Source organism: Phalacrocorax aristotelis, chromosome 3 (assembly GCF_949628215.1).
Source record: "Phalacrocorax aristotelis chromosome 3, bGulAri2.1, whole genome shotgun sequence".
Taxonomy (NCBI): domain Eukaryota; kingdom Metazoa; phylum Chordata; class Aves; order Suliformes; family Phalacrocoracidae; genus Phalacrocorax; species Phalacrocorax aristotelis.
In genome coordinates, this window is record NC_134278.1 from 62354075 (window position 1) to 62365681 (window position 11607).

Consider the following 11607-nt stretch of genomic DNA (forward strand, 5'->3'; position numbering starts at 1 on the left):
AACTGTGGAGTTGTCCCAGTAGATGAATGCAACTCCCATTTTGCTCCCTATTGGGAACATCTCTTTAAACAAAACACTTTCCCTCTTTTTGCTACACACAGAGAATCAATTCTATAAAACGCAGAAGGCTGTCAGATTTCAAACAACTGCTCCCTCTCATCCTCACAGTTGTAAGATGTCTAATATATTTTAAAGATGTTAAATTAGGCTTGTTTGTGTTACTTATTCTACCTTAATCTTTCAATTTGTTTAAAAACCAGACTTCCTCTTGTACAATTCGCTACGTGCTCTTCAAGGGGAGAAGGAAGGGGGGAAAAAAAAGAAAAAGAAAAAAGAAATCACAATATGGACTCATGCCACTAGGCATATCCCTAGTATGGTAAATGAACATGCCTGGTAGAAATACAGATTTGTAAGCAGGCAGGACTTGTTTTGTCACAAAGAAATATTTTTTGCTACCTCATCTTGTTTCTGTGCATCACACTCATTCCTTGTCTATCCAGCTGGTGTAAATGAGTGACCAACAGGAAACATTTCAAGGAAAAATTGAAGGAAGGCATTGAGATTTCTCTCAAGTTAATAACAGCTGCCCTCAAGCTGCCACATAAGCGAGAGTGCAACCTATGAAACCCAGTTCTGGAACTACTGCTCCTTCAGTAAATACTGATTAAATCACCTAGATAATAGGTTCTCCCTCTGCAAAGCCCAGACAGGTTGGAGCTCTACACCATGCATCATTCCATATATTCTGTTTTCCATATTCCTATTCTTCATATTCAGAAAATTAGGACAAACCTCAATGACCTTTAAATTTATATTTTGAGAGTCCAACACAATGCGTGTCATCTAGATTTTTATAATCAGATATAAGATAGGTCTGGAATGAGAATTACAGTGACTTTGGACCAGATTCCAGACAGAGAGACTTTCAAACCCTAATCATAAATAGTGTTCTAGTAATACATAAATTTAGCAGCTGCCTAAGCCTAAGAGGTGCCAAAGCTCATTATAAACTTCATTGGTTTTATTATTTAAATCTGAAGGTTGCCTAGCTGTTTGCAGATCTGCTTCTCATCACTGTTAACACAGAACCAAAACCAAACCCACGAGACACTGCTTGCAGGCATCACTGACCTCACCAAGGTTCAGAGCACAACACTGCAGCTCATTCAAGCACATGTGATTCAGGCTCCCCAGGTTTTACAGCACTGCTCAGTGTCACATGGCTTCTCCAAAAATGCTAGGACTGGGTCTGAGAGCCTAACTCTCCCTCTCCTGCCTGATGCCTGCCACTCTACATTGGATCTCAAGAGCCTTAAGTTTTGCAATTCCGGCTGCTCAGAGGAACAGTTTTAACACACAGACTTCTAAAACCATGGAGAAAGCAGGCTAGTTCCCTAAATCTCAGCTTGGAGGTGTCACTGATAAGCAAAACATGAGTTTCAGAGTGACTCTATTCCCTAGATGTTGCTAAGTGATGTTATAATCACTTATTTCTGCAGAAATGCTGGAAACGCAAACCAGAGCATGGATCTTTGTTTGAAGAATAGCCAAAAGAACCTTCTTTTCACCGAATGCTCTGGGGTTTGGGATCCCAACCACACACAGGTGCCCCCCGGCTTAAGTTTCAGAGAGAGCTCAGAGTACAGACAGCAGCGTATGCTGCTTCCTGTTAGCTTGCTCAATTATATCTTCAGGGTCCTAAAAACGACCCACCAACACACCCTCCTCCAAAGAAACTCAAACAGCTCACTACAGATAGCATTTACTGTACTAGTTCACCAGCAGTTCAGGCAGGGCAGAAGCAATTTACAAGTCTTAACACATCTTCAACGTAACAATCAACTGCCAGACTGGATCAATAAAATCTGTTCTTTAAAGTTAAAAGGGTGCTATGCTAACCCATCTGTTACCTGATAAAAATATAGATCCTCTCCATTACCACAGAACCACTCAAACCAAAAAGAATACTACCTTGCAACTGATTTAATTATTGAAACGGTGTGCTAAACTAGTGCTTGTCAATCAGTAATAGTGGGCTACATAAACTAGGAAAGAAGGGAGGTAAGGATCACAAGTATTAGTATAACAGCAGTGTCGGGTGGACGCATTATGAAATGTGAGATGTTTAATATATGTATTTTATCTTGTATATGTATGGCATATTAAAAACAGTTAATCAAGACCCAGATCAAATGTATTACTTGGAGGGGGTGCATGTAATAATTCAACCTCAAAGAAATGTTACAGTAAAGATTGCTTTTCCGACCAATGCTAATTCCTATAAAACTCCGGCATATTATGAAATCTCAGCAGCACAGTGTTGTCTAACTCAGGCAGTTCTTCTGTATTTTTCCCAGAAGGTAAAGGGCCAGTTTCTAGCTGGAAGAGCCAGCTACCTTTCAACTAATCTGTACCTCATCGATATCTCTGTAGTAGTATTCACAGTTTGCTTGCATGTTAGCAGAAGTGTGAATTACTTTTGAGGGACCTCCTGAAATGGTTCAGTAACCTGAAACGAAAGTCTCTTACTCTATTAATCTCACTCTGAAAACCAGAGTACCTACACAACTCCAGGTTAACCAAGAAGACTTCAAATGTGTCGACACACTTCACAAATGCTAAGCATTTCTAGTCAGAAGTGCAAAATCAAGTCAACTGCTGAGAAAACCGTGGATTTAGGGTCAAGGTTCCTGTTTCTCTCCCTCCCTCCCTCACCAAGGTCGTAAATTGCAGTATGAGACACCTGCTCAGCAGCTGACTAGCTCTATAGGTCCCTAAGCTTGCAGGTTTCTCCCCATTTGACCGGGAAGTTCCTGCAGCTCACACCATCCAACAGAAAACTGGACAGGTACTACACATGGGAACAAAATAGCTAGAAAAGTGTACATAAGCCCTTAGAGAGCTCAGTCTGGGAAACGTGTTCAGCATGCCCATAGGATCCAGATCCTCATAAAAACTACCAGACGAGAATGGACTACAAGAGTAAGTGAGTAGTTACAGTTCAGTTGGATCTACAGAGGAGCGAGGGATGGAATCCAGCTGTGTACTTCTCAGTCCTAGGAAAGTGCTTGGCTGGAGCTTTTGAAGGCAAAGCTCCTGTTTTCGAAGCCATGCAGCTGTAGGGCTAAGAGAGATTTGGATTTGGGTCTTGGAAAGGCAAACACCTGTCTATTGCTCAGCCTTTAGCCATCTAATTTTCAAAAAGAAAAGGAGAGCAGGATTGCAAGGTAACCCCTGTGGCATGCCTCCTTTTATTTAAGCCTGGGCAGCCTGCTTTTAGTACGCCTTGCTTGTGACAAGGGGAGGGGAGACACAGCAGAAGCAAGAGAGGAGATGGAAGAGGCAGGATGAGCCTAAGGAATTGCTAAGTCCAGCACAAGGTGATTAATTATGTTCAGAAACTGTCTTCACAATGCTCCAGTTTCAACCATTGATTTCACTTCACATTTTCTCCTGACAACCAAGACTTCTTTTTTACATCTTGGAGCCTTGGTGCTTGTCACAGGTTGGCAGGTATCTCCGGAAGACCAGGTTAGAAACCATGAGACTGAGTAAACTCACTGAGCAGATTTTAGGAAATAAAGCACAAGGGCTTCTACAGAGCCAGTCTGTTAATTTTAGGTTGAGGAAACACAACTCTGATGTACAGAATCTTTTCAATAAGGTGAAATTACAATTTTTCTTTCTATCTGTTGAGACTAAAAGAAATTCATTCTGGAAGAAAATACAAAATGTAGCTGAAAAAATAGGCAAAAGCCCAATCTGTGCCATTAACCTGTGCTAAAAATACCGACTCCTGAAACTTTTCCTCCAAAACAAAGATTAAAGTTTTAATAAACACCGACATACTTAACTGATCAGAATTAATTTGAAGTTTTAATAATAAAATACCCATTTCTGCATGCACACTGCATCCTCCACGACATTAAAAACATGCATGCCAAAACCTAGCCATATGCTGTTCATAGCTAGCTCCCTTCAGATGAACAGTATACTTTGCATAATTTGTGAGATCACGTCCTATTTGCTTTATATACACACACATATTAAAAAATATAATGGAAAATGGAATGAAAGGGAAGAGGACTGAAAACCCTGGCAGCCTAACTTACCTCTAACTTGAACACTCCAGTTAGGTGACTAAAAAAATTAGGTGGCATGAATCCAAGCACAGGTATACTAAAACTTACACAATCCGATTTATGTAGCTAATATGCACTTCCAAGGGCAAGCTGCAAGGCCACGGCTTCTGTCCTTGCTAAACAATTCAAGCTCCAGCAAATATTTGATGCAATCCTTGCTCACAAAAATCTCAACCTACAATCTTAAGGTGCCACATAACTGGCCATCACAAAACTGGCTTATTATCAGCAGCCATCTTACTAATTCTTTATTAATTTGGTGAATACAGAGTGGTACTATACTTTCCCAGGATAAATCACACTTAACCGTACATATGAAGGACTGAATCTGCTGTGTGAGGTGCCACAAACCTGTCAAAAGAGCAGGTGAAGTCAAAGAGTAAATTCGAATGAATAAGTCCAAGAAACTAACGTCAGATATGGGGTACCACCACCATTATTAAACTTTTATGTAAAACATGGATAAATGCAACTTACAGCACTGCGTTATCTTCTGTATGTTAGAAGTTATGCGTTGGGCTAGTTGATTAGGATCCCCAAAACCTGCACCGTACGACATGGCTGAGTAGATTCGCTGTCACGTTCATCCACGATGGGAACAAGTCAGACAGTCTTCACCTATTAAGGACACCTAAACCCCCCGCCAGAAAACAAAGTTATGTCTTGGTCATTGGTTTAAAAAGGTCTTCATCATCTTCAAGAAGAATATTTAGGAAAGGATTAAAGAAAACTCCACGTACTAATGTTTATTCTCTCCGAAAACACAGTACTTCGAAGATGGAATTTAAGGGAACGCTTTCTTAAAAAAGTATCAAATAAGAATACGCATCCTTTTTTAATTTCCTACAATAACTCTTACTATTGACATTCTTAGTAATACACATGGCTTAAGATCTGCAATTACTCTACAGGAGCTACATCGCAGAAACTACATCCTTTGTCAAACTTCTTACATGTTTTCCCCACTGTAAGCAAAGAAAAAGTATGCATTTTCATTTGTTGCCATTCCAGAAAAAAAGCTGTATGTTTAAACTGTCATTGCCAAATCCTCTGATTAATTATGTCCCAAACCAATTATAAGGTTATTCCCATATAGTGAATCACCCATCCCACCAACACAGCCTAGCATATATAAACCACTGGAAAAAAGCCCAGCAGCTATCACACAAGATACCAGAATGAAGGAGACACCCACCAATCACTTGTGTCAACTTCAGTTTTATTTGTAATCCACTTTCATCTGAATTCTATGAACTGCTACTTTATCCTGTTTCAGCTGCTATGTTTCTCAATATGAACCCATTTTTCAACAACTTGGGTATAAAAATGCATTTTAAGGGTGTTTTTTGCACCCAGAACTATCATATCTTATCCAAAAAGGTCAAAATCTGACAACAGAAATACTCACAAATACACTTGCCCTAAAAGCACACATATGCAATCACGCAGCACGTAACTACTAGAGATGTCTTAGCCCGCTTCCCATCAATACTGACTGAATTTCAGCACAAGCTCAGAGATATCCTAAATTAATAAGACATAGCTTAGGATATACATGCAAATCAAAACTGGCAATTTTTCTGTTCTGCAGTGAGAACACACACTAATCAAACATACACACATCTAACACAATCCCACAATTTCATCCAGGCTGTGCTTAGTCTTAACTTTATCCTTTCCACTCTCCTGTGCATTGCTTTCACAGGTTCAATCTTTAAACCTCACCAGTTCCCCACACTTCCACTGTTCAACACAAACCAGGTGCCTTCCAAGCAACGTCCTCTTCTCCTGGCCCGTCAGCTTCGGGTTAACAGACACTACTAGAATTCAATTTCAGGTAGAGAGAGAAAGCACATTTAAATGTTTAAACAGAAAAGAAGGAAATGAAAAGGCCAGCTGATTTGTCAAGTGTGATACCAGCTGTGCTACAGTTTGCAAACTCAAGTCCTTATGAGCTTTTTTATTTTTAAAAACCAAATAACAGTCCTTGTTGCCAAATACTATTTTCTTTCACCTTCAGAAATGCCTGTATTAATACCGCACAGCAACACCCTGGTTGCTTTAAAAATTACTGTTTTCATATCTCTGTGATATGAAATGATCTCTAGTGGAGCTGCCAAGACAGTGCACTGGTCAGACACATACCACCAGCACTTCGCTAGGGATATAACTACAGAGGTCAGGCTCATCCCTGCTGCCCTGCAGGTTACGTTACCTATGTCAGATGAACAAGCTCCTGCTACTGTGAAGACAAACCCACACGATTTTGAAACAGCTGCTGCACCAGGGTCCCAAACCCTTCTTGGAGTCTTTGGGCCCTGAAGTATCCCCTAGTAATGAACAACCTGATCGCAGATGAGGCGACAGGGAGTGTATTTGCACTCTTCTCTGTACTTGCTGCACAATTGCCCACAAGTCATACTGGCTCTCTGCAGTATTGTTTCCTGTCTTTGTCTGTAGCACATGCAGATTCAAGTTATTTTGGGTCACAGACTAAAGTCTGAAGTCAGTCAGCCAGCCAGCCTAAACACCACTTATCTGGTCCGAGGCTGGTATGACAACCCTTGATCTTTTTGGAAACTCCAGGCAATACTGCATTGAATTCGTACAGTAAGACTAAACCCATGCAAACTTTATAGTGAATAAATGGTTCTATGCCTTGGTGTATTGACTAAGTAAGGAAATTCTATCAGTTTAGCGGAAAACAGAATCACAAGCATAAAACCCAACAAAACCACCCAGAAGAAGTTAGTTTGAACAAAGAAGATTTCTCAGGACTGTGGATGTTGTTTCTTTTAAAAGTTACAACTATTTGTAGACACATTAGTAGCATGTTAACTACAAAGATAGCACATGTTAAAAATGCATTAAAATGCAGTTGCTCAGGATAAGGGACAGCAAGAGACCAAATTACGTTGTGTAGAAAGGCTACTGAACTGACTGAAACAGCCCTTCACGATTGTTTTCCCTTCATATTCACCAGACAGCTGCCTGTAACACTGTTCCCAGCAACAGCATTACAATCAAGAGATATACACAGAATGTTTCATTCAAGTCTTGACAAAAGCAGTGATCGACTTTCTATTTTTGTCCTGAAAATTTCTAAGCTAACCATAAGTATCTTTAAACAATTTACACTGCACTATACTGACAAGTGTACAGATTGTACAATACAAAGACTCTGAGCTTTTCAACTTTCTAGCTACATAGTTGGGCAGCCAAACACAACACATAATGAGAGGATGTTCAGATGATAGATTACAAAGTCCACAGGATATAGCTTAGCTTTTCATCTGCATGTATAGATCTCTCTGTTAACACAATTCTTTCTATCAACACACATGTTTCAGTTGAGATTCATAGTGAATTTGTAGGATAGCAGTGTAAATTCACAGCTGTTTTACTCCATACAGATTCTTCCACCAGCGATGCTATTCTCGAGCATGTTAACAATACATGTTAGTGACAGGGTAGGCTACTGGTCTGGGAAACAGAGAGGTAAGGGGTCAGCCATCAGCTCTCATCACTTTCCAATCTTCACCACAGACTCCCCAAGTCAAGAAAAAACAAGCTGAACAGCCCAAAGAAAAGGGAAATTTGGTAGTTGTTATTATTATTATTATTATTTTTAAACAGGAAGGATGAACTTCTTCCTCATTCCAGTTCTCACAGCAACACGGGCGTCTGAACCGAATGAACACACTACTTCCACTGACACACCCTTCACTTGTTAGTGCTGAGTTACTCAAACTCCTCTGAAAACACAGATAGCTGAGCCCTTGGGAAGGCCATAGGAGTTTTGCTAATGGCTTTGACAAGGTCAGGGTTTCAACCACCAGGAAACAAAACAGACATGTGCACCAAGCATTTCCTTCCATACCAAGGTGATAGGAGCATTCATCAAGCTTCTGCATTTCCATAGAAATTACCCCTTTTCACTTCCACAGCATTTAACTACTCTGTCGTGATGTATTTTGGTATTACTGCCTGCATTACTTTTAATATGGGAAAGTTAATAATCAGCTGCAGTGGGTGGAAGTACACTTTGCATTCAAACTGGAACAGAACTCCGTCTGCCGTAGTCTTCAGTTCCTCTAAAAGTTTCAGTCAGGTGTGAGCTTTTGACTGTACCTTTTATCTTCCACTCAACATCTCTGTCTTTGAATGGGAGAATATCTAGTGGCAACTTGGCTTGTCAAGCTACTGAAGAAAGTCCGAAGAACTGAGTCTACTGGCACAAATGAAATAAAGATTCAGAACACTTCATCAGCACTCACTGAAGCAAGACCTCTCCGTACATACATGAAGTTTAAAAAATTCAAAGGATTGCTATATATAATTTCCTAATTTCTGCAGTAACTGGTTCCTGCATCACACTGTCACTCCATACCCAAGTGAAAAAATTGACCTTAGTATTAACTTGATTTCTAGAAAGGTGTTTGTCAGTCATGGAAAAAAATCCAATTTTCCCTTGGGTGTTACCAGTAAGATCACTGCGGAATGCAAAGACAAGAAAGTGGGAACTCCACAACTGAGCAGCTCGCCAATGCCATTCTTGAAAGCTCCATCAGGGCAAAATGATGTGACACGACAAGCGCGGCACATGTTAGATCTCAGCAGCAGTCACCTAACTATCTTGCAGGCTCCAGTCAGCTACGGGTAATAAGCAGCTAATTTATTTTGTATTTTCCTTCTTCTATAAATCTAGCTCATATACATCACGATAAGAACCCTTAAGCAGTAATTTTACTGTTTAAGCAATGTTTTAGTATCAGGACCTAGAACTGTTTACATGGATCCTTAACTTTCAAAACGCAAAAAGTACACGCTGCATTCCACAGAAATGCTTGAAATTTAAAATCTGACCTGAATTTAGATTTTATGCTTTTAAACATCCAGAGAGAAGTCATGGGGCTTTCTTGTATGTGATTTTTTTTTTCTAAATAAAGATCACAGAAACAAAACTTCTCCCAAACAACTCCTAAATGTGACTTCCTTTGTAAATTACTGCAAAAAAAATGGTGCAGAATCCTTCAAGCAGGGTGAAAACACAGGCAAAAATTATCAACTGCTGAAAACTTTGCAAAAAAAAATTGCAGCCAGTCACAATGTTAGCTACAGAAAATCTGTATCACAGTAGCAGCCATGATTACTAAGATTTCTGCAATATAACACTGTTCAATCTGTTTTACCTCAGTAGTTTTTGCCACCCAAAGACTGAGATGAGACAAGATGCATCTACAGAGTGACTCTGGCACCTACGTAAGGCAGCCCAAAACACATTACCATCTTTGGACAGCATCTACTGCTGACTTCAGTTGTAACTTTGCAGCAGGTAAAATTAATTGTAAAAAAAAAAAAATAAAAAAGCTTAGCTTTCACAAGCCTAACAGAACGTATTAGTTCTGTTAAGGGGAAAGGCCTTAAGTAAGGGGAGCGCACAAAGCGTTTAGAGACTTGATGATGAAGTAGGAAGAAGAAAATGAATGCTGGGTACTGGAACTATTGGGGAGGGGAAGGAACGGGAGGACTGAAAATGGACCCGAAATGACTGTTTCGAAGTGCTAAGTTTCTTGCGTTGCCGGTAGACAAACAACACCTCATGGGAAAACAAAGAAGACCCAGGACCACGGGACATCTAGTGCACTACGTGTTCTCACCCAAATCTCCCTAACAGCAACTGTTCATTTTGAACCAAATGTCTGAGTCAAGTACACTGAGGGAGAAGCTATCGTTGCACAAAACCGGATTGCGCTGGATGCTGAGTTTCTCTGAGGCTTACCAGGATGCTAAGGACTGTGTATAGCTCTTTTCCCTCCCCCCACCCTGTCCCCCAAAGAGTTTCACTTCAATGTAAGCCACCATGAAGAGTGCTACTTAATATTCTGATATAAAGCTGTGAGAGGTATCTTCATGGAAGGAACACAAATACCGTTATAACGACACCACCATTCAGCATCACTTACTTTAACATATTTTAACAATTTTAACATATTTTAACCTTCCTTCTTTTCTATTAACAGTGCTTGCAGAAAACCACAAGCACCAAGCAGAAGGGCTGCGCTGCCAGCAAAGCGCCCGCCCGCACGATGATCGGTCAGGAGGGCTCCAGTCGCCCTGCTGGCGCAGCTCTCTGCCTTTGCATGGCTTGCTCACCAGTGGAGCGGGTCACAACACATGAGTACATCGCTTCTGGCAATAAGTACCCTGGGATCTTGACACTGAGCTTCAATTAAGATGCAGTGCCTTACACTTCATGCAAACCAGAGTGAAACCTTCCACTTCCTTCTACAGTTTCAAGAAGCGCCCATTTCTGATGCAGCGGTGAGTGGCTCAGCAGGAAAGCAGTGACAACGTCAGGCCAGAAGCCTGACACGCCAGGTCCAGGAGTGTTATTTACGTAGGTGTTTTTTATAGTCTCCCTTCCTCCTGCTGACCTGCTTTGCTCACCTCGGATCTGGAACAGCACGAAGGGTGTTTCGGTACGGCCGAAGTGACCATCCTACCCTACATGTCGACATAAGCTGCTGTAAAACACCAGCTGCAGGCACCGAGTCTCTCCTTGGAGCATCACGGTCAGCATCAAACCCAAAGCCGTGACATCAGGGGGATGTCACGGGCAGGGGTGGGGGGGAAAGGGGAGGGGTGGTGGTGACACAACCTACCTCACTCCAAAACGGCGACACCCCCCCGCCCCTGCCCGCCCCCATCCCGGTCACCCCCTCCCGCCCGCCTCGCCCCAGGCCCCGACGCTGGCGAGGGCCCGCGGAGCGCCCCGGCCCTCTGCGGCCCTTCCCACCGCCCTCCCACAGGCTCCCCCGGGCCCGGCAGCCCCTTCCCGGCTGGCCGCACACCGCCCTGCCTGCCCGCCCCTCCCTCCGGACGGACGAGCGGGCGAGGGGCGGCCGCCCCCGACACCACAGCGGAGCTCCCGCTCGCTCTTACCCGGCCCCGGCGGACCTGCTGCGGGCGGGCGGCGGCGGCGGCTACAGGGCGGGCAGAGGCGGACAGGGCCCGGCCCGGCCCCGCCCCGGCCCGGCCCGCCGTGACGGCGGAGGCGTGGGGAGGAGGGGCCGCGCCGCCGCCCCACCCGGCGGATCTGGGAGGGCTGGGGCGAACCGGGCGGGGAGAAGCGGGGCCCGGCAGCAGGCGGCGGCCATCCGCAGGCCCGAGCGCGACCGCCCGCCGGCGCCCTCGCCGCCAGCGCCCGGCCGCTGCCTGCTGCCAGGCCCGGCTTCTCCCAAGGGGGAGCGGGCGGCCTTGGCCCCTCCGGGAGCGCAGCCCTCCGCGGGTGGGAAGAATGGTGGTGGTGAGGGGGGAGTGTAATTTAAGTGAAAGATGTCGTTGCATCAGGATTAAGGGAAGAACACGAGTAAGGAAGCAATATTACAGTGAAAAATGCAATGTTATGGCCTTAACATCCTGCTTTGAAGCACTGCCTTGGGTTTTGGTCGCACCATCT

General features: G+C 43.3%; 1 protein-coding gene across 2 annotated transcripts in view; it reads right to left on the reverse strand.

The window, feature by feature from the left end:
- STX7 (syntaxin 7) overlaps positions 1-11190 on the reverse strand; it is a 33691-nt gene extending 22501 nt beyond the window's left edge. The window contains exons 1-2 of one of the 2 annotated variants that reach the window (XM_075087653.1): positions 11091-11190; positions 4623-4776 (exon numbers count right to left, since the gene is read on the reverse strand). In XM_075087653.1, coding sequence (XP_074943754.1) covers positions 4623-4704 — 82 coding nt within the window. In that variant the 5' untranslated portion in view covers positions 4705-4776; positions 11091-11190. Of the gene's footprint in view, positions 1-4622; positions 4777-10595; positions 10744-11090 lie in introns of those variants that run through there. The other variant, XM_075087654.1, reaches the window with a different exon arrangement.
- Between the last annotated feature and the right edge of the window lie 417 nt (positions 11191-11607).